This window comes from Bufo bufo, chromosome 7 (genome assembly GCF_905171765.1).
Source record: "Bufo bufo chromosome 7, aBufBuf1.1, whole genome shotgun sequence".
Lineage (NCBI taxonomy): Eukaryota > Metazoa > Chordata > Amphibia > Anura > Bufonidae > Bufo > Bufo bufo.
In genome coordinates this window covers 32,876,496-32,900,268 of record NC_053395.1, presented here as the reverse complement: position 1 = coordinate 32,900,268, position 23,773 = coordinate 32,876,496, and the positions used below count along the sequence as shown (strand labels likewise).

At 48.0% G+C, this 23,773-nt stretch overlaps 1 protein-coding gene across 2 annotated transcripts in view; it reads right to left on the bottom strand.

The window, feature by feature from the left end:
- TTYH3 (tweety family member 3) overlaps positions 1-23,773 on the bottom strand; it is an 82,508-nt gene that overhangs the window by 45,185 nt on the left and 13,550 nt on the right. For both annotated transcript variants that reach the window (XM_040441188.1, XM_040441187.1), the window contains exons 2-3: positions 9,526-9,695; positions 1,950-2,061 (exon numbers count right to left, since the gene is read on the bottom strand). In XM_040441188.1, coding sequence (XP_040297122.1) covers positions 1,950-2,061; positions 9,526-9,695 — 282 coding nt within the window. The remainder of the gene's footprint in view (positions 1-1,949; positions 2,062-9,525; positions 9,696-23,773) is intronic.

Here is a 23,773-nt window from a genome sequence, read left to right as displayed (position 1 = left end):
GTTCACTCACGAAGATGTCCAGAAGGATCTGTAGTAGATCCGTGTCCGTTTTCTTGACCTCCATGTCTCACAGTATCCCACGGACACTGCTAGACTGAAAACTGGTTCCCAGGGCACCTAGCGACAATCCATGAAAACTACGGATGGCATACATGTTGTGTCCATGGTTTTCATGGATCAAAAGACTATAATGTGTGTGAGGAACATGGACAGCACACATCCTTTATCGACTGACGTGTGAAAGGGGCCTTACATGGACATCCGTTCACCTGAATGACCGCCAACTTGGGATCCAGACCTACCATGTTCAATGTAACGGGTCAGATTGTGGTTGGATTGTACCTCCCACCATGGTACATACAAAGTGGCGCGCTTTGCCCCATGTTGTGCATTTTCTATGTTATTCAATAAAGAAAGAGGAGGAAACACGTGGACACCACGTAACCCCCTAGAGACCACATAGAAGACACCTTTATCTAATTAGCGACATCCCAGATGACGTTCCTAGGGAAGTTTCCATTCATTATGAAGCACCTATTGGGTCTGAGGGTCACACGGCGAGTAGAAGAATTCTGTGCACTTCCTGATAGAAGGCGCAGGACCTATAGTAACGCTGAATAACAGGAAAACACAGCATCCCGTTCATTGTGAGGCGTCCCCGTCACTGGTGTGAACTGTACACCTACAGAGATGCCTATCTGACCATCACGCTCCATGTAAGCGGCTTACTCCAGGGAGAACTTGCACAACATTGAGATCTGCTGAAGGGAGAATATTCGGTTCCCTTTTCTTAAAAAAACATCCCGTGTCCTTGAGGAGATAGGTCTGTGTTCCGAGAATATCTGCTGACCCGTCACACCACTCCGACCCTGACACCATCCACTTTGCAGAACGTCTTTACATGTTGTCTTCCAGAAGCTACTGCCAGGGAAAGCAGAGTGACAACTCCTGAGGGAGCTGAAATGGAGGCTCTATATGGTTGTCACCCAGCTTTTCCCAGGAACAGATAATGAATTAATAGAATTTTAAACCAGTTGACAGAAGAGGGCGATTCAAGGACTTAAAAGGGGTTGTCCCATGAAAAATATTCTACAGTTTTCAAACCAGCACCTGGATCTGAATACTTTTTTAATTGGATTTAATTAAAAATTTAGCATAGCCACTGAGTTATTCAATAAAACGTATCTGTATAGCGCCACCTGCTGTTTTGTTTCTTCTTATTTCTCTGTCCTGCTGACTGAGAAGGCCGCACATGCTCAGTTTAATCCTTCAACTGCCTCCTGAGCTCTGATAGGTGGAGCATGGACACGCCCCCTTAGCTGCAACAGAAAAGACACGCCCCCTGAGCTGTGATAGGGAGAGCATGGACACGCCCTCTGAGTGCAGCAGAAAAGACACTCCCCTTGAGCTGCCAGCTTGATATAAATCTATCAGAGCAATGAATGGAGAGATCTCTGGATCCATGTGAGGTACAGGGCTGGTTCTAGCTTTGTTAGAAAGAGACTGTCATGTACTACGTGATGTCTCATTTTTTACATTAATCATGGGATAACCCATAAGGCTATGGTCACATCGCCATATGGGCTCAATCGGAGGTTCTCTAATGTGATGGCCCCTTATCTTATAAGTCAATGGGAGCCCACAAGGCAGATGTGAACCTAGACTTACCCCCATTACTGGGTTTAGAGGCCAAGTTGGGCAAATTCTTACATGAGGAGGAAATTTTCCACCATGGATCTTGCAGCAAAACCAGTGTTATATGCAGATTCTGCTGGGGATCCATCCCTGCTCCACCGGAAGTGCCGAAATACGCGGCGTGACCCCAACAGAATGCGCATACATCAAGACAGCTCATGTAGGGCACATTACAAAATATGACGAACATATCCAAAGCAAAGCAAAAAATAAAAACAAAAAAATTATTTAAAATTCCATGCATGTCCACTAACCCGATCCTGGATTCCTGCCACGGTGCGGTTGACATGTCTCAGCGAATATGTCACTCTGTGAATGCCGTCGCTGGTCTCGCCATTGCCATAGAAACCAACAGCGATGCCGGCACTGCAAGGGAGAAACGGAGCAGAAATAACTTCCCATCATGTAAAAAAACACCTTAAGGAAAAGCAAAGAAGTCTCAAATCCCAGTGTAGAAGGAGCTGAAGCAACATTATAAACACTGGGTAATGCATCAAAACGACTCCCCACTCAGATTACGTCAGGATAAAGTAGGGAAACATTTCCTAGTAATTCCATTGGTTTTCCTTCTAGATTTTAAGGGTATGTACACGTTTTCAATAGTCTTGATTAAAAACAAAAAAAATACTTTGTGTATACAGCTCCTAGGCAGATCTATGCGTTTCCATGGTAACAGCCTAGAAGCAATCCCTGTGTAACTTTCACAAAGCGGCGGCAAGATCAGACTACACAGGGTCTGTTTGAAGTCTGTAACCATGGAGACACATAGCCCTGCAGAGGAGCTCTAGGTTCCCAAAAAAGGGGAAGATTTTTAGGTAACCATTTGCAAAGTTGCTCAGTTTCTTTTATTCTGGATGTATTGGAGCAATAAAATAAAAACGGACTGCAAAACTATACATACCCTAATCAGCATGGGTAATAAATACTGGGCAATGATTATTAAAAGGGGCTGTCCAATTGTATCTTAAAAACAGCACCCGTCAGCAGGATCAACCTCGTTAAAGCAGGTAAACTGCCTTTCTTGCTGAATAAAATGTCTTGCGTAAATCTGTTGAGGCGATCCCGAGAAAAGAGATGTATTTGTTTTGAAAATTAGGTCTTTAGTGCACCATGGGCGTGGCCACTGCTAGAAAGCTGAGGAGCACTGAGGAGCTAGCCCCACCCCTGCTGAACCAAAGTCCTCATTGCATAAAAGGTCTTTTCTCAGGATTACTGCAACTGATTTGCGCAAGTCAGATATTATTTTAAATCACCAGAATCAACCCTATGCTGCCGTTAGGGTTGAACCTGCCGAGATGTGCTCATCTAGAATACAAAAGAATGTCTCCGGTATCCAAAATATCCTATGCTCCTCTAAACTCGTACTTAGGGTCCATTCACAAATTTCCGGGTCCGCATCCGTTCCAAAATTTTGCGGAACGGGTGCGGGCCAATTCATTTCAATGTAGTTTCGTTCAGCGGCCCTGCAAAAAGATAGAGCATGACCTATTCTTGTCTGCAATCATGGACTAGGTTAGGCATTTCTATCATAGGGATGGCCGTGGGCGGATCGCAAAACACTGACGGTCGTGTGAATGGACCCTTAGAACAGCACCTCTAAACTGTCTGGGGGTCATAAATCAAACCCAATAACCTTGGTCCGATTCCATCATAAATGAGGATAACACGACAGCAGCAGCTGACCTAGATCCGCCAGGACACGTGCAGGGAAACGCCGGAGGACAGAGAGCTTCACCGGCAGACACAATGATAGATTGACAATCGGCGCTCTCAATGCTCTAGTAATGGCGCGCTCCTGACTGCAGCAGATGAATGCACCGTCCTCATCAATGCTACATCTGTCACATACGTATGGCAGGGCCAACGCCAAAGGAGATTCCTTCCCAGAAAACAGGATTATTCGACATTTGACAAATCTTCCACAGCTACCACTGCTGCAACGCAAAAGCTTCCGTGCCTCCGTTCCGCACGGCTCCTTCCTGTTTGCGGACCCATTCAAATCCATGGTATGTCGTGCATTAGAAAATATCTCACTTCAACAGATGGCATTTATCATGGAGAGAAAGTTAATACAAGGCACTTTTAATGTACTTTGATTGTCCATATTGCCTCCTTTGCTGGACCGATTCGTTATACACTGCTCATTTCCATGGTTACGAGTCGCGACCACCCTGCAATCCTGCAGCGGTGGTCGTGCTTGCACACTATAGGAAAAAGCGCCGACCTCTCTGGTGGCCGGGACCGTGGAAGCACACATACACATACCGCCAATCTCGTATCTGGAAACGAGCAGTGTATAATGTGATGGAAAGATGAATCCAGCCAGCAAGGGTGGCAATATGGACAATCACAATACATTAGTAAGTGCCTTGTATTAACTTTCTCTACGTGATAATTGTCATTTGTTGAAGTGACAACCCCTTTAAGGACTTTGCAATGCACAGGGTGAAATCCGCATGGAAATACAAAAGAAACGCATAGATCTGCTGGGAGATTCACAGCAGAAAAAGCGTGCAGCGTGTGAACTAAGCCTTACACTTCTTGCACCTATAGCATCCTTGACTGGACTGATACATGGCAGCAAACAGGGACTGGTGCTGATATAGCTCACAGAAAGCAGTCTGGACTAGATCCAATGGTTGCAAAATCTCAGCGGTCACAAGTCTTATCTTCAGCCTGTGAAAGATTTAGAGGAGGAAACGAAACATAGACGGCGAGGAACCGAAACACAAAACACGTCCAGTAAGGCTCACGGTGCAGACAGCTGCAGGCTGATGGGAGTCGGAGTACTGCAGCACGGGCTGGATCCATTTTTAATAAGCGGATGCCATTTGGTCGATCCGTCTCAGACTTGCTGATGTTTAGGCGAGAACTACATCAATATATAGATGCATAAAGCTCCCCGCGACCCCTATGGATTTCCAGACTCACGAGTCCCGCTACATAGGCACAAAATCCCCGAGCACCTTTCATTCAGGAGCTGCACTCCCTCGTCTCTTGGCATGTGTACACACACACATACCGTCAGGGTAACCCGATTCCCTAGCACAGTGCTGAGTAATCGGGTTACTCTGATCACAGTCACCGTCGTGGAAGAAGAAAATCGCTGAATCTGCAGCGGAACAGAATCCAATAAATGTGGACTGGGAACGCCCTGCCACTTCTTGGATATGATGTGGAGCGCAGCCACTGACCTAGCGGTACACACGGCACCGGTACACTACCCAGGGCGCAGCAGTCATATACCATCATACTGCAGGTTTTTGGGCGACAGGAAAGTCATTGAGAATTATATGCCCCCTGCCAGTGCCCTGCTCTAATATCAGATCACGCCCCCCCCCAGACCATAATTCTGAAAAATAATCAATGATTTCCATAAAAATAAATAAAAATAAAACACAACACTCCGTCAGGCCCCACAACCAGCACAATGTAGGCCCGCTGAGGAGGAAGGGTCAGGGGTAGGTTTAAATATGGCAAACCGATGTTGTGCAACGGGTTAGAAAACCTATTTTATCGACTTCTTCCCTTTTGTCTGAAGGGACGGTCGCGGTGTCAGGAGGTCAAAGGACATCACGCGGACTAAAAATGTACTAGGTGCCTCCAAGGGTCACTCCGCCAGCCGACAACTGCATGTCCGAGAGAGAAGACGCACTGAGGCTTAGAGGAGTTGTCCCATGATATCAACATATCCCCTGTCCACAGGATAGTGTCCGACCACTGGGGTCCCCCTGACAATCCGCAGTCCCCTTGTTGGGACTTCTGAAGAAAGCGTTTGTGCTCGGCCATCTCCGGCAGTCCAACAGGAGCTAAATGGAGAGGAGGACGCCGCTCCGGTCAAAGGGAGGACACGGGCCCCTGTTCTAGGGATAAGGGGACAACCCCTTTAAAAGGTGGATGGGGAAATCTTCGTACGAGCAACTGGACGCGGCATCTTAGTCTCTGTTCACACTGGGCTTTTGACTTATGATTGCACCCAACAAATCCATAGGATCCCATTACACTGACAGAGGCCAACAAAGTCCTATTTTGAACTGAAGGGACTGAAGATGGAGGCCTTGGTCACCAAGAAACCTTGTCCCGCCACTGACACTGACCCGGTACCTGCACTGACTCCACTGAACATAAGGATGTGATGATGCGGTACGGTCACCAATAAAAATTTTTTTTAAAATACTCTCAATGAAGGAGCGAGTTGTACATTTTGACACAATTCATGGGAAGTTTTCTTACAACCCTGCATCCTACCATTCCTCTGTAATTCCTCCTGGAAATTCCCCTCGCCTGTCCCTAATGCTATTAGCCCCGATTAGACGGTGTCACTTGCTGTAGAGACATGCTTCATTGACAGGCGGAATAGTAACAGCCAGTTGTCAAATGTATTCATGCATTTCCAAGGGGAATAACAGAGGGACAGCACTATGCAGAGTTCTGGGCAATATAAGGGTTTATGAAAAAGCTGATGTCGGGAGAGGCGGCGGCTCCTCCATGGATAAGACACGAGATTCCACATCAGTCGGCCGCAGGAATCTCTCGCCCAGGCTTTCTGTTCTTAGAAAGATCTCAGAAGTGATAATTAATTCTGGGCTTACACGTCGGTATCTGACGAAATCTTCTATTCTGGGTGGAGAGAGACGCCTACTGTGAGCTGCTGTCTCCCCGCAGATGTGAGGATGCAAGTGCTCGCTCCTTCCCGGGGCCGGCGAATATCCCTGCAGACATGGCTGGTAACCAGACTGCGCTCGCTTCTCTACCGAGTGGGCAGACATGGAAATATCCTAAAAACAGTGAACCTCATCCCTCTGCAGCCTGTAAGCAGAAAGCATTAAAGGGGTTCTCCGGGCTTTTAATATTGATGACCTATCCTCACGATAAGTCATCAATATCAGATCGGTACCCCCGCCAATCAGCTGTTTGAGGAGACGGGGCGCGCGCGCAGTGTGCAGGTGCCGTCTCTGTGTTCCTGCTGCTGCTATGTCTATGGTGAGCAGGAAGAGAGACGACGGGAGACGGCGCGTGCACACTGTGTGCGTCTCCCCTTCATACACCTGATCGGCGGGGGTGCCGGGTGCCAGCCCCACGCCGATCTGATATTGATGACCTATCTTAAGGATATTAAATGCCCGGAGAATCCCTTTAAAGTAACCGCTCATAACCAGCATATTCCACCATCAGATCAGCTTCTGGGAAAGCTGGATGGCAGCTTTTTCGGGTATCCAGTGCCACGGATATGCCCACTGCTGAATAGGCAAGAAGATCTGCCACATTGGAATTTGGGAAAGCACAAGTGGCTCCCCAGCGGCCAATAAAGGCGGCTCAGGCAACAACAGAAATGGTCTTTAAAGGCGTATTCACATCGCTCTGGGACCCCCAGCAAAGAGGCTGGATCGTTCGTTTAAGGGCTCATGCACACAACCGTGGTTTTCGTCCGCATCCGATCCACATTTTTTGCAGGTTGGATGTGGGCTGCAAAAAAAAAAAAATGTGCTGTCCGCATCCGTATGGCCGTACTGTGGCCCCGCAAAAAAATAAATAACACGTCCTATTCTTGTCCCTTTTACGGACAAGGTTAGGACAGTTCTACGGAGGGCAGGATGTTCCGCAAAATGCCAGTATCCATGTTTTGCAGATTCGCAAAACAGGCTATGGTTGTGTGCATGAGTCCAAAGGCTGCCCCCTTAAAGGGGTTCTCCAAGATGTATTACAGTTGGGTAGGGCGAATAGGTGGCTTCTTAAAAGTAATCACCTTTAAAACGTCCCTATCCCCCACACTCTCATTCAACGTTCATGTGACCACTGTGTGACCAATCACTGGTCACGAGTGTAGGAATGGCAACCGAACGCTGAAACCAGAGATTGGCTGCAGCAGAACGATAAAGGACACGTCACCGCTGCAGGACTGTGGGAGCACAGCACTGACGCAGGAGTGGCAGGGTGTTTTAAAGTGGAGTGAGGCCTTTGACGCTGGAATTTTGGCGTGGATCCCGGCGGCTGCCACGTGGAATGCTTCTCTCACCGTTTTCAGTGGGTGGTCTTGCTGTCATTACTGTGGTCAGCGGTCTAAAGCCTCAACCGTACAGAGAAAAAATAAAATAAAAAAAGTCATTTCTTAGCCCAGTGTCCAGATAGAAGCCGCGGTGGGTGTCCGTTTGTGGATTGGCTCGACTCTATGGGGCTAAACCGTAAGCGAGTCCACAGAACCGATATTTAAAATCCGCAGCAGAAACTGTTTGCAAAATCCACAGCCTAATAGTTTAGTCTTTTCAATTTTACATAGCCTCCTGCTAAATAAAAAATGTGTGAACTCCTTTAAATGGGTTGTCAGAGTGTTTAATACGGATAGGCCATCAGGATCTGATGGGTGACTGTGCCCCACCCCCCCGCCGATTCCAGCTATTCACTTCAATGGGACCGAGATGCCTACATCATGTGACCGACGAACATGACGTCACTGACCTAGGAATGGGCTACGGTGCTCACAAGGTGCCACGGTCTGATCGGCAGGGGTGGTGGGAGTCAGACTTCCACCATGCAGATACTTATGACCTATCCTGGGGAGAGGACATCAGTACTGAACATCCGGAAAAAAAAAAAACCTTTAAATTTTTTTCCCTGAAAAACAACGCCCCAGTCACCCGGCTGCCCAGGGGATCGCAGCTGTCCCTATACACTGGAATGGGGCTGGGTGGCAGATCTCTGCACAGCTGCTGGTCGGGGGATTCACAGACTATAAATGGCGCTGCAGTCCCTTCATTATCAGCATCGGAGGGGTCCCTGCATATCCTTGGATATGTGAATACCCCTTTAATATGGGACCTGCCCCGGCAACCATCTCATCTGACTCTGAGCCCGAGTTATTACGTTACATTTACTCCTATTACTTAGTTATTAAAGGGATTGTTCACCTTTGTGGACATTTCCTGCAGATCCCACAGGGTGTCTGGAGCGGCTGCGGTAATCATACTTACCCGATTCCGGCCGCTGGGTTCTGGCTCCACTTCTGCAGGTCTCCTCGCTTCAACATCCGGTTTGACGATGGGTCATGTGATTGCTGCAGCCAATGACTGGCCACAGCGGTGACAGGTCATCCATGTGTCATGTGATGTATACAGTCATTGGCTGCGGCAGTCACGTGACCCGACGTCAAACAGAATGTTAAAGGGAACCTGTCACCGGGATTTGGGGTATAGAGCTGAGGACATGGGTTGCTAGATGGCCGCTAGCACATCCGCAATACCCAGTCCCCATAGCTCTGTGTGCTTTTATTGTGTAAAAAAACCGATTTGATGCATATGCAAATTAACCTGAGATAAGTCCTGTATGTGAGATGAGTCAGGGACAGGACTCATCTCAGGTTAATTTGCATATGGATCAAATCGTTGTTGTTTTTTACACAATAAAAGCACACAGAGCTATGGGGACTGGGTATTGCGGATGTGCTAGCGGCCCATGTCCTCAGCTCTATACCCCAAAATCCCGGTGACAGGTTCCCTTTAAAGCTGGGAAACCCAGGATCTGCAGAGCCAGCGAGGTAGTGATGGGGCAGGAACCCAGTGGCAAGGATCCGTGCCGGGGAGGGGAATGATTGGCTTAGTTGTCTGCCGAAAAGATCCACAAAGATGGACAACCCCTTTAAAGTAACTCAACAGAAATTACCCGGTCATGCCAGGGACAGGGCGGAAGAGGCGAAGCAGGACGCGTGAATCAGTTCCTTCAATACCAGTGTTCATTTCCTGCCATTTTTTTTATTAATTTAACATTTTAAAATAGTCACCATTTGTTTATAAAAATTTCCCAAATTAAAAACACGTCTTCCGCCGCAGAGCTCACCTGCACACGAGGGTCGCGATGATGACACACCACGCGGTACAGCAGCAATCCGCATTCGTGTTTTCTTCCGTCTTACGATGGCGGCAGCAGAACCAAAAGGAGTAGAAGAGCAGGAAGAGAAGGTCGAGGGCGAGGCAGGCGAGGGCCACACAGCTCAGGAGCATCAGAGACTGCAAGAGAGAGGAAAACCCAATTATAACGGACATGCATCAGGCAGAGCGCACTATCGCCACGGGACAGCGGAGCGGATTATCTCTCTCTAGGAAAGCTGGGTGACCACCAATAATGTCCACCACCTTAGTGTCAATCATTGCAGAGTAGCCCCAAATAAAAGGGGTGCTCCATTTTAATAGGTATCACGAGAATATGCCACCACTTTGCGATACGACCTCTCTAACGACCCTAAGGGTGCATTCACACAACCGTATGGAATTTGCGGTCCGGTTGACGTCCGTTTTTTTGGGGGGGGCGGATCCATTGTAACTGCCTATTCTTGCCCACAATACAGACAAGAACAGGACATGTTCAATTATTTATTTATTTTTTGCACGGACATACTGTCCACATTGAATGCGTCCACATGTGATACGCAAAAAAAAAAAGCGGATCGGATGCGGAGCAGATATACGGTCGTGTGAACGGCACCCAAAATGATGGGGCTGCACGGTTGATTTATCACTGCGCAGCGACGCCTCCGTCTGTCCACAGACTAGAAAGGGGTCGCGCGCAGGGAAGGGTCCTAGGATCCCTTCCTTCTCAGAGGTCGGAAAAGTGGTGATAACCAATATGGCCCCCAAGTGTCCCTCAGCACCAAGTGAAACAGCTACCCCTCACTTTTTTACATTCCCCATTCAGGACAGTAGTAAGGCCGAGCGATGGAGTTTGGCTGCTGATCCAAATCCCACAAGAAAACGCCCACCCCTTTCCTCCTGTGCGATGATCCCTTTTGTGGAGGATGTAGTGCGCGGGTACGGAGGGTGGAATTTATTATCCATTTACTAAAAGCGGGTATGAGAACACCTTTAGCGAGTACTGTAGGCGGCGCAGGGAACGCCCCCGTACACAGACACTGTAACACGAGAAGATTAGAACCTGCCAAATCAACTGAGTCACCAGCCCGTTACTGAGCCCGCGCTGTCATTCACACCGGCGCGCTATTAATGGGCGACGCTCCCGCCTTACAGTATCTCATCCACAGACTGCACATTACCTGACCATTCCACATCGTGTGCAAGGGCACTGTATGACGGCACAGATTAGGGACCACAAGGCGATGCCAAAAACTGCACCTCGGGGAGTATATGGAAACTCTGCAGCATGAAACGCTGCACCAGGGGCCCGGACCAGAAGGATCCAGAAAACGGCGGGGTGCAGGATTTGATGGGGGCACTCTGGCTTGTGATGCAGTGGTCTGAAACCTGCGGCTCTCCAGCTGTGGCAAGACTACAACTCCCAGCATGTCCTGAAAGCGGCAGGGTCTGTCATTGTGCAACAGCTGGAGAGCTACAGGGTTGGGGACACTGCCTCACGTCAAAGGGCTCGTTTATATTGACCCTAAAATCGTGCCTAGGCTTTAATACAAAAGACGACCCCAGAATAACACCAGCGTTTAAAGGGTTTCACCAGACCCATTGTATAAATCAAGTTCTTATCTTTCACATATTTCTCCTTGCTATAGATAACACAGGATACACCATTAGCAACAGGTGAGGGCACAGCTTATCTACCTCCCCTCCCTGCACAAGGACCTCTGCACAGGTCACAGCTGACTCTCCCATAAAGGTCAATGAGTCCCTTACAGTCCACTGCGTCTGTCTATGGTCCATGTGGTTGCTGAAAAAAAAGTTATGGGTGACACATTCACTTTACAGACGACCCGTCCCCTCTCCTGACATGTCTGTTTTAGTAAGTACTTGCATTCCCCATGTAATAACAATTCTGGAGCCTCCATTCTTCTAATTCTATTGGGTGCCATTCCTTTATTATTCCTGCTAGAAGGTAATAATGAATTTGCAGCAGTTTGCAATGAAGGTCCAGATGGTTGTTACCAGCTGAGGGTGTGTCTCTGCACAGTCTAACACTGATTGGATAGTGTCAGGCTGCGCAGGGACCCGCCCCCTACTGGTAACACCCAGCTGGACCTTCATTGTATACTGCTGGCAAGTCATTCATACCTAGCAGGAATAATAAAGGAATGGTACAACATAGAGTCATAAGAACAGATGCTCCAGAATCGTTTTCCATAGGGATTACAAGTAGTTACTAAAACAGACCTGTCAGGGGAGGGGACGAGTCGTCTAACTTCTTGCCCAAATTCACAAACCCATATGGACTGAAATGCAAACCCTACAGACATCGTCGCAGAGTGAACACAGTACAAAGCTTGGAAGATCAGCTCGGATGTTTTTACTCTATTCAGTGCCCAAATATGTGGCGCTCACTTGGCCGTCCGCTAATCCTCCACATACTGAGCAGTCAGGGACAGGCAGCTGGCGGCGGCTCATCTCCCGCCGGAACAAAAGATCAGGTATGTCCAACAAGCCCGACCCCAACATCTGCCATACCGTACACAGGCATGCTCAACCTGCGGCCCTCCAGCTGTTGTAAAACTACAACTCCCACCATGCCCTTCTGTAGGCTGTCCAGGAATGATGGGTGCTGTAGTTTTGCAACAGCTGGAGGGCCACAGGTTGAGCGTGCCTGCATTAGATGGTCGCTCAGTCCCTCTGAAATATGCAGGTTTGACTGACTTTAAAGGGGTTGATTGAGATTTTGATATTGATGGCCTATCCGTAGAATAGGTCAATATCAAATTGGCAGGGGTCCAACCGCCGTTCAGCTGTCTGGATCGGCCGGGCCTGTGACGCCAAGTTCAGCGATCACATGGCCTAGGCGCAGCTCAAGTGAATGGGCCAGGTCTGCCACGCCAAGAACTATCCAATGTACGGCGCTGTACTCGGTAAGCAGCGAGGAGGCCGCAGCCTCTTCAAACAGCTAATCGGAAGGGGTCTTAATCTGATAGTGATGACCTATCCTGAGGACTTCTGGAAAACCCCTTTAATCTTATGTGCGTGGGTAGAAAAGTAGACAATAGACCCCTGAGCAGCTGGTGATGCGGGCCAGAATGGACGGATCAATGATCGCTCACGTGGACCTGATCTCCGAGGGCTGCGCCGTGCGATTCCTATAGAGGAGGTAAAGCAGAATCGGGACAGGATTTTCCTACATCTGGTTTATAGATGGAAAGGGAAAAACGATTAAGACGGAGCAAATATTTAGAGGCTGTGAGTCGTCATATAAACCAGAGCCGGTAATAGACCTGTAATTAATTATATACATTGATTTATGGGAGGAGCAGAGCGAGCAATGGAGAAAACCGGGACCATGAAGACTGGAGAAAACGCCTGAACCGTTCAATCCAACGTGGAGTCTGTCAGCAGGTTGGATGGCGCCCTGTGTGGAGCCTTCTATTAGCATCCTCTTCCCGCATGCGGTATGGTGCCCAACATGGGGCAGCTAACCCTTCCATACAGCTGCCTATATAATAGTGCCATGCAAAGTAAATACCGCCATACAGTGCTCAAGTAACACCAACATATAGTGACCAGACACCAATTACCGTTACTGGTCACATACCAAATGGGGCGAGCTATTGTATGCTGTATGACTACCCTGGTAATACACTGCCACGAAAGGAACTGCTCTCTTAAAGAGGCCGTCTAACGAACACAACTCTGGGCCATATGCCCTCTAAGGACCTAATGAGACAACCCCTTTAAATGCGTTGTAGGATACAAAAAAACAAAACAAAACAAGGCTATCCTGGAAGCTGTACCAGGAGGAGAGCCACAGGCTTCAGACAACGGCCACAGAGCGCATTTCACACTGTGTGATCGCCGTCCGAACATGGATGCCAGCTGCCTGTATGTCTAGAAAGCTGGAATCACTGAAGGGGGAGTCACACTGTATGTGTGGAGAAGTATGAAGAGGGGACCATTACTGCGTGGGGGGCACAATGGAGACTGGGTGGGATCTGAGGCAAGGCATTGTAATGAGCAGACCGCGGACCTTCACAAAAAGTACTGGAGTACCCCCGACATACCGCCATGTGAGGTCACGCTAGTAAGGCTTTTCCACGTTGCCCTGGAACTTGAAGCTTCTCACTTTCCTTCCCATCATTTACCTGATAACGTCCACCATCTGAATTTCTACAGGACATCTGTGTCGTCCACCCACTTCATTAATTGTGGACCAAGGGCAAAAAAAAAAAAAAAACACCAAGCGGTGTCTTCTGCTCCATCCTCAAGGGTGCTGTCAGAAACATGCTGTAAAGTCCGGGGCGGCCGAGCCCGTGACCCGGTGCCCGAGTTACAGATCTTGGCACGTTGTAGGCCTCTTCAGCAACATGTGGGCCTTGGACGTGACCAGGACCATGAGTAATGCACCTCGCATCATCCAGAAGGCTTACGCTCGAAAAACACGCAGCCCGACATCCAAATTCAAGTCTCGTGCCAGGCCAGGAGGCTTCTCTTCGGTGTCCTTTAAAGAAACCCCTTGAAAAGCCTGAAGCTGGACAAGTGCCAGACGATTCCTCAGAACTTTATTTCTTCTGAAATCGCTGCTTTCCGAGGGTTGGTCCATATGGGATAAGCCCTCATTAGGAGACGTTCAGTTCAGAAGTTGGCACCTTATCAAAGTGTCTTAGAAAGGCTTCGCCAGCACCTACTCTTCAAGGAGGCTTTGCGCTCTGTAGTCGGGGTGAAGCTGGCGCTAAAGCTGCAGACGTCTCCTGAAGAATAGTAATGGCCGACGGGGAAAATGACAATGTCCGAAAAAAATAAGGACAGCTGTTCCGGCGTATCACTGCGGACAGACATTTATTCACGTTAGGGGCGGTGGCAATCTACGGGAAACCCAAGGGTGTAGTTATAGGGGATGCAGAGGGAGCAGTCGTACCTGGCCCTGGTGTACACCAAAGTCCCCTCTGCCACCAAAAGGCCACCACTGTTATAAATGGTACATGGTAGATGGGGTGCCCTGTTATAGATATCGCTCGTGTCCAGTTAAAATATTTTTCTAGAGCCCTGTGCAATGCTTCAGTTCCCCTGAGGTGGCGCTGTAGAAATACTGAACACTTGCCGCAATGCCCTTCATCGATCACAGATGATTGCTCATGGGGACATTTATACTTCCATACATGTGAATAGGGCTGATTTGGCAGCAAGCACATGCATTTCAGAAAGTCTTATTTGGGAGAATGGACCAGTCGTAGAATCTGCCGCATGTGAATATAGCTTTAAAGGGGTTGTCCAGCATTGTTGTTGTTTTTTTTTTTTCTTTAAAGGGGTTATCTAGGAAAAGATATTTATGACTCATTCTTAGGATAGGTCATCAATAGGGATGAGCGAATTGACTTCGGATGAAACTTCTTTCTAATACAGTACATAGCAGGAGCTCCGTACAGTATTAGAATGTATTGGCTCCGATGAGCCGAAGTTATTGCTTCGCGAAGTCACGCGAGACTTCGCGTAATAGCTTCAGAAATTAACTTGTACTGTAAAAAAAACAATTTCCCGAACTCTTGTTCGGTTCCAAGGTACCACTTGGAACCGAACCAGAGTTTGGGAAATGTTTTTTTTTTTTTTTTTTACAGTATAAATTAATTTCTGAAGTTATTACCTGAAGTCTCGTGAGACTTCGCAAAGTAATAATTTCGGCTCATCGGAGCCAATACATTCTAATACTGTACGGAGCTCCTGCTCCTTACAGTATTAGAAAGAAGTTTTATGCGAATCGACTTCGGATGTTTCATCCGCAGTCGATTCGCTCATCCCTAGTCATCAACATCAGATCTGCAGGGGTGTGACAGCCGGGACGCCCGCCGATGACCTGTTAGAAGAGGCCTTGAGTGCCGCAGCCAGTGACATCACTGTACATTGGTCATGTGACCCAGTTGCAGCTCAACCTCATTCAAGTCAATGGGCTAAGCTGCAATACCAAGCACTGCCACTATACAATGTATGGCGCTGTCCTTGGAAAGCTGCTGGGAGCCCGCATCGCCCACCAGAGCTCCGGTGAGCTGCCAGGACTCGGACCCCCACTGATGTGATAATGATGACCTATCCTGAGGATAAGTCATCATTATCTTTTCCAGGATAGTCCCTTTAATGTCTCCCTAAGCCCCTCACCCAGAGGGACCTTAGAAGAGACATATAGCTACCTGCTCCCAGTCAGGCTCCATAACGCCAGGGCTGCCTTCATCGAGCTTTCGGTTCCCACCTGTCAACCTCCACGCTAGGGTCACTTGTGCCGCCAGGGCCAATGACTGACCTCAGCGATGCTTTACCCAGCAGTGACATACCGCTTGGAGAAACGCCACCTCTGAGGCCACTCATTGGCTGCAGCGGTGCACGTGACCCCATCTGTGCAGGAAGTTCACATGGCTGCTCGTCGCTCCTCCTTTAGGCTCGAGTACAGCTCTTATCACAGTCACCGCTGGATCCTGGACAACACCTTTAAGGTGCCCACACCCAATAGACTAAAGTTGATAAAAACGGATGATGGCAACCAGAACGAATGTTCACTGGGTCAAATTTATCAACTCTTTAGCCGACCTATGACACACCATCGTCTTCTGAAAAGAGGTTGGTCGGGAAAGAAGTCTGCCCCCCTCAGGCCTGTACAGGCATAACACAGCGGGTGGATTTACCAATACCGTCCTAAATTTAGACAAGTGCAAGAATCCGGTGCCAAATTTATCAGTCGTCCACCTTGTATGACAAATTTGGCGCCTATTCCTAGACGTGTTGGGCTCATCACTCTTAGTCGATTTACTTTATGCTAACGCTGTGTGACAAAATGACGGTGCACTCCATTAAAGGGGTTTTCCGTTTTTTTTTAACAGAGGACCTATCTTCTGGATAGGTCATCAGTATCTCATCTGTGACCCCCGCCAATCAGCTGTTGGAGAAGACACCAGCGCTCGCAGTCGCGCCACAGCCTTCTCTCTGCTCACAGTGCCATCCATTGTATAGAGGTTGTGCTTGGTATTGCGCTCAGCCTTATTCACTTCAATGGGGGCGACTACAACTAGGCCATGGGAACAACGAACGCGACATCACACGGCCTAGGGAAAGCTGAGAAAAGGCAGCGCCGCTACTGCGAGCGTCGGGGATTTCTCAAACAGCTGATCAGCAGGGGGGTCCTGAATGTCGGACCCCCGCCAGATACTGATGACCTATTCAAACGATAGGACATCCATTAAAAAATATAAAAAATTTCAGAAAACCTCTAATAAAATCCATTTTACGACGCCACTTAGTCACAACACCTTTTCCAAACTGCCTAGTGAGGCGGAAAAGACATCTAAGACACACAATAAATTTGGCAATAAATTACAGATGTGGGGGGGGGGGGGGCACTCCGATATCTCTGGCGGTATATATTAAATCACAATGTGTTTAAGTAGTTTTAATATAACAATAAAAATAGATTTTGGTGCAATATAAATTTATTTGCTAGAATGCTGAATAAAAAGCGTCAAGCGTCGAACTAAAAATTAGTAGAAAAAAAAATTCATTAAACCCTATTTCTTTGAGTGAAAACTTTAAAATAAAAAACAAAACAAAAAAAAAACAAATAAAATATAAGAAATACTAGAAATAATTTTTAGTATTTCTTATATTTTGTTTTCTATTTTTTTATTATCTTTTTGTTTGTTTTTTATTTTAAAAGTTTTCACTCAAAGAAATAGGTTTACTGAATTAATTTTTTTATACTAATTTTTAGTTCGACGCTTGACGCTTTTTATTCAGCATTCTAGCAAATAAATTTATATTGCACCAAAATAATAAAATAAAAAAAATTAATAAATAAAAATGAACATTTTCCAAGTGCAGACAATGAGGGGGAATTACAAGTGGGATGTCATTAGTATGGCGTAACGCCACAATGGCGGGTGAGCGCGTCAGCGGCAGTAAATCAGATACTATTCAGAATCCTGCAGAAGCAGCGCGATGAGGACGGGAGGATGCGGCTATTTCTGAACGCGGCTGCTCGCTTCCAATTCAAGCCTTCCAGAGAGAGGAAGCGAAAAATAAATCCACATTGTTCTGACTCCAGTCAAGAAATTCTAATGGCGATTTCCAGAAAATTCTTACTATAGCACCAAAATGAACTAAATGCACTTAAAGCTGTATTTTCATCTCCAGGATATGCCGCCAATCTCCGATAGGTGTAGGTCCCACCTCTAGTACCCCCACCTATACTTAGAACGGAGCCTGAAAATTGACGAAGGGTGCACCGCGCAGGCGCAGCCGCCCTCCATTCATTCCTATGGGAGGCTCGCCCATTTTCTGATGTCCCATTGAAATGAATGGGAGGCGCACCGCACCACTCTATTCACTTCTATGGGGCTTACGGAAATAGCCGAGCGAGCAGTTTGGGTATTTTCAGCGCTCCCATAGGAATGAATGGAGGGCAGCTGCGCATGCGTGGTGCGCCCTCCGGCACTTTGCAGGCTCTGTTCTAGGGATAGGTGCGGATCCCAGAGGTGGGAGCCACACCTATCTGACATTGGGGCCACATCGCTAGGATATGCCTCCAATGTCCAAGATGGAAATACCCCTTTAAAGTGCAGAACAGGTCCATGGACGGCTGAGATGGGAAGACCCCTTTAAGAAAAGCACCGACTTACAGGGGTTGTGAGGTATGGGCAATCCATGTTTGTAAGGCTACTTTCACACTAGTGTTAAAGTTTTCCGGTATTGAGTTCCGTCATAAGGGCTCAATACCGGGAAAAAAAAAAAAAAAAACGCTTCCGTTTTGTCCCCATTCATCGTCAAAGGGGACAGACAAAACTGAACTGAAGGGAACGGAGCGCTCCAAAATGCATTCCGTTCCCAGACCGGAGAGAAAACCGCAACATGCTGCGGTTTTCTTTCAGTCATGGGATGCGGAGCAAAACGGATCCCGTCATGACCCCCAATGCAAGTCAATAGGGACGGATCCGTTTTCTCTGCCACAATAGAAAATGGATCCGTCCTCTAGTGACTTTAAATGGAGTTCATGACGGATCCAGCAAAAATGCTAGTGTGAAAGTAGCCTAAGACGGGTCTTCTAACAAGAAGCAGAGACCCCCAGCAGCGAGCTGCAATCAGTGGGAGAATCCGACAAAAGTGTTACAATCCTCTGCAGCACCCCCACAGGGGAAACCGAGTATTACACCTATAGCCTGTGTAATGTGCAGCCAGGCCGTCCAGTGAGAGGTGTCATCACCGAAGTGAGGTATTTCTTGTGAAGACCAGACAGGTTACAGGCCCTTGTCCGCCTTAAGGAGCAGCCCCGTCCATCTACAGGCTCCACACTTCACAACAAGGATTTCTTTTTCAGATGACGTCGTCGCATATCCTCGGATTAGCCGATTACCTTAGTAACCTAATGACGAGGCCCGGCCCTTTCTTCTCCGTACAGTATACAAAGAAGCAGAGTTCACGTGGTTAATGAATTCTGAAAGTCTTCTGATGAAGAGAATCCAAAGAAATGCTGCCAGACAACACAAGAAAGCGGAGCCTGTGAATCGGGAACGCCTGACTTTCCCACTCGGCCATGAACAGGAAACGGACGGATTAAGGGACTGAAAAGAGCAGCCAAGACCAACCGCCGGCGGAGGCCTCTCGCCTCTTTCCAGGTCGTATCTCAGGTCACTTAAAGGGGCTCTCTCACTTCAGCAAACGGCATTTATCTCGTAGAGAAAGCGAATACAAGGCACTTAGGCTACTTTCACACTAGCGTTTTTTGCGGATCCGCAAAAACGCTTCTGTTACAATGATACAACCGCAGGCATCCGTCATGAACGGATCTGTTTGTATTATCTGCATCATAGCCTAGACGGATCCGTCCCCGTTGACTTACGTTGTGTGTCAGGACGGATCCGCTGTGTCAGGGGGACAGCAAAACGCTGGTGTCCTCCTCCAGAGCGGAATGGTGACTGAACTGATGCATTCTGAGCGGATCCTTTTCCATTCTGAATGCATTAGGGCAAAACTGATCCGTTTTAGACCGCTGGTGAGAGCCCCGAACGGATCTCAAAAACGGAAAGCCAAAACGAGAGTGTGAAAGTAGCCTTACTAATGTATTGTGATTCTCCATATTGCCTCCGTTGCTGGCTTGATTCATCTTTCCATCACATTATACACTGCTCGTAACCAGGGGCTACGACCACCCTGTAATCCAGCAGCAGTGGTCGTGCACGCACACTATAGGAATAAGCACTGGCCTTTGCACATTCCTGCAGTCCCTGCCACCAACGTTTTTTCCTATAGTGTGCATGCACGACCACCGCTGATGGATTGCAGGGTGGTCGTAACCCCTGGATATGAGCAGTGTATAATGTGATGGAAAAATGAATCCAACCAGCGGAGGAAGCAATATGGACAATCACAATACATTAGTAAGTGCCTTGTAGTAACTTCCTCTACATGATAAATGCCACTTACTGAAGTGAGACAACCCCTTTAAAATCTAGATTAAAGGGGTATTCTCATCTTGCTACTTCATCCTCAATTGCTGCCAGCTAGCTGTTCACTTCCTGGTTTTCTGCAGCTAAGGCTGGGGGCGGGCTTAGGCAACTAGAGTGAAGGCCGGCCACGCCTCCTTATGACATCACACAGAGCTGAGTCCTGCGTGCTCCTTCATGTGAAGAGTATGAGTCATCAGTCTGGCAGCCTGCAGTGTGTGTGGGGGGAATGGTCACTCAGAGAGCCATGTGAAGTGAGCTCAGTGTACAGTAACTCGTGGCTCTTCTGCAGTTTTACACATAAAATATCTGTCTGATCTTTTACAAACCCATTCTGTGCATCAAAAACTATAATTCCATATTATACATTAGATCAAAAGCTTGACCAACCCCCACCCACCAGCACTGATGCAGATTTGTTTCCATTACAGCTGTACTCCAGTTGTGTATAAACCTCACACTATGTATCTTTATAGATGCATATACAGCTCAGCTACATGTGTCTTCTCCAGTCCCCTAACATCACTTTGGCTGAATGGCTTCCTATACAGCTCTGCTACATCTTTATTCTACTCCCCCACTAGCACTGTGTCTGAAAAGCTTCATATACAGCTCTGCTACATCTGTTTATCTCTTCAACCAGCACTGTGTCAGAACAGCCGCATATTCAGCTCTGCTACATCTGTTTCTCTCTTTCACCAGCATTGACATCTGTCTATTCCCTTCCCCACTCGAACTATGGCTGAACAGCAGCATATTCAGCTCTACTACATCCATCAGCCCCCAAAGTGCCTCCATCAGCCCCCAAAGTGCCTCCGATCGGCCTCATATAGCCCCCCCCCCCATCGGCCTCATATAGCCCCCCCCCCCATCGGCCTCATATAGCCCCCCCCCCCCCATCGGCCTCATATAGCCCCCCAATCGCATATATCAAATCAGCCCCCAATCGCATATATCACAAATACTCACCCCGCTGTCTCTCCCAAGCCGTCCGCACTCGTCTCTTCCTTCCACGAACTGATCGGCCGGCCGCGCAGATCTATATTCCTTTGTGCTACGTTGGAGCCGCGCATGTTCTATTTTCAACGCGGCTCAAAGGAAAATAGATCTGCGCATGGGCGGCCGGCCGGAGACGTGCGCGATCTCGAGAAGAATTGCGGCCGCCACTAGATCACCAGGGAATGATGTGCGCAAGCGCGGCCCATGGATGCGGCCGGCGAGCGGTGGCCGTATCCATGGGCAGCGCTGATCCACAAATAATTTTGATTTTTCCATTTCAAGAAGAATGTATATATTTAGTAAAAAGTTTATTGGGGGAGATGTAATAGAATGAGTTAGGATTAAACAGATGGGAATACCCCTTTAAAGAGCTTCTTAAGATTTCCAAGGTGGACGGAGGGAAAAAAAAATAATAAAAAACAGCAGGTGGCGCTATACAGATAGATTTTATTGAATAACTCAGTGGCTATACTAAATTTTTTAGTTACATGCAATTACAAAAGTATTCAGATCCAGGTGCTGGTTTGAAAAACGTATATAGCTAAGCTATGCCATCAAGGTCAGATAGGAGCGATTCCCACCTCTGGGACCCACTCCTCCAAAATTGGGCCACAATGAGTTCCGAAAACAGCCATATCTTACATAGCCTATGATAGGCCATCAAAGTCCCAGATGGGCCAACCAATTTAAGGCTACTTGCGGTAGCCTTTTCTGGCAGGCTGTTCCAGCGGGGGAACAGCCTGCTGGATCTGTGCTACTACCGCAAGTCCACTGTGCCGCCAGAAGTCCGCTCCGGCCCCCGGCAGTAGCACGGCAAACAAGCGAGAGACTGCTGGACAAAAACCGGTGAATGGGGCCGGAGCGGACCTCCGGCGGCATGGTGGACTAGCGGTAGCACAGATCTGGCAGGCTGTTCCCCCGCTGGAAAAGGCTACCACAAGTGTGAGAGTAGCCTAAGATAGTTATTTGATAAAAAATGAAGGGGGGATAAAACTGTCTGCAGCCGCTTTATTTGACTGGCAGGACTCTCTCTCTGGCTGTAAGGCAACTGGCTGCATTATCAGCCCTCTCCCGTTGCCTTCTCTTAACCCCCAGAGTCTACCCCACTGATTTTCAGGGACAGTTGATGAAAATGTCACAAATTAAGGAAAAAGGACAGCATTACATGGATCTCACTTAATGAAATGGTCATGGCTTAGCGTAGCCCTCAATTGGGAATGCAAGAATGGCGGCCCGATCGCTAGTTGTCCCTCAAGGGTCACTTCACATGTAAGAAGCAGAAGTAAAACACAGTCCTGGCACAAGGGCTTAACACGGTGTCATTGTGTGCAGGGCAGTGATGGTCGGTGCATGCTTACTAAGTGACTCACTATTTGCCCGTGTCCTTGTGGCGCGCTCTGAACGCCTGTCAGCAAACACGCTGTATCAGGAGGTCAGCGGTTACACTGAATACACAGACGAGCTCCTCACTGCTAAAGCCGGCCATACGTTCCAGAGCAATATGCGCACACACATGCATGTTAGGTTTGGTCAAGCGTGCATGTGTTCCGAGTGCGGGGAGTCCCTGCCATGCATTCTTGTAGCAGAATACCTCCCAAAAGGGATCAGGCATGTTGAAACCCAACTGCCCGATACGTCTATCCCCCAATATCTGCCACTGGGGGAAAGTCGGGAGGTTAGCTGGTTGGAAGGCCCCTAAAATCTGTGAAATATGACCAGTATAGGCTTCTGTTCCCATCACGTTTTTGACTACACCCCGATGTATACCTCCGCCATATACCACCATACACAACTGCTCTACATTGGTCAGCTGCTCCATCATCTGATAATACTACTACTACAGTTCTCACCAAGTCTAGACAATCTGCAGTAGCTGATGCATGCTGGGAGTGGTAGTTTCCAACCACTCGAATGCCAGGCTGCACTGTTCTAGATAACGTTATTTCTATCCTCCTAAAAGGCGGCATCGATCATTTGGCTGGGACAGCAGGTAATCATTCAGTCAATACTCTGGCGTCCCGCAAGCTGCTGAGCGGGCACAGGAGGGCGGCCGTGAGAATGATTATTATTAGGATTATTGATTTATATCCCACTAATATCTCTCACAGCTGACAGGCTTGATGAATGGAGGTTAAACTGCAGTACCCCGACACGGCCACTACAAAGTGGATGGCGCTGCCTGCTTCCGGCAGCTAATCGGCAGAGGTGCCAGGTGTCTGAATCCCCCACCAATCCTGACGACAGAGCATCAATATTTAAAGGCTGGAAAGCCCTTTTAAGAAATAAATCTGTCCGCGATACTGAACCTAAAAATTTCACTATAAAATCGGTCAATTCCCCCCCCAAGATCAAATATACATAAAGGGCTGGACAATGTTAAAAATAACAAAGCAGCACCGATCCTCTGCCACTGCCTTTCCGTCGCTGCTCCGGTCCCTGCCGCTCTGCACTTCCTGCCCTGGCTCAACAGAAAAGGCCTGCTTAGCCAATCACTGGCTTCAGTGGTGATCTGCATCAGCCACCGATTGGCTGAGCGGTCATGACAGACCAGGAAGTGCCACTTTATTGTGTAGGGGGAGATGGACATTTCCAAACACCAGGAGGATGCTCCTAGGGATATCTCTCATGTATCATGTTCACGTGTAAAAATCTGCAACAGTCCCGTAATCAACTCTGTGTCCAGACTTTAAATGAAGCAGCTGCCTCTGCCTCTCTCTGAGCGAGAAATCTCAG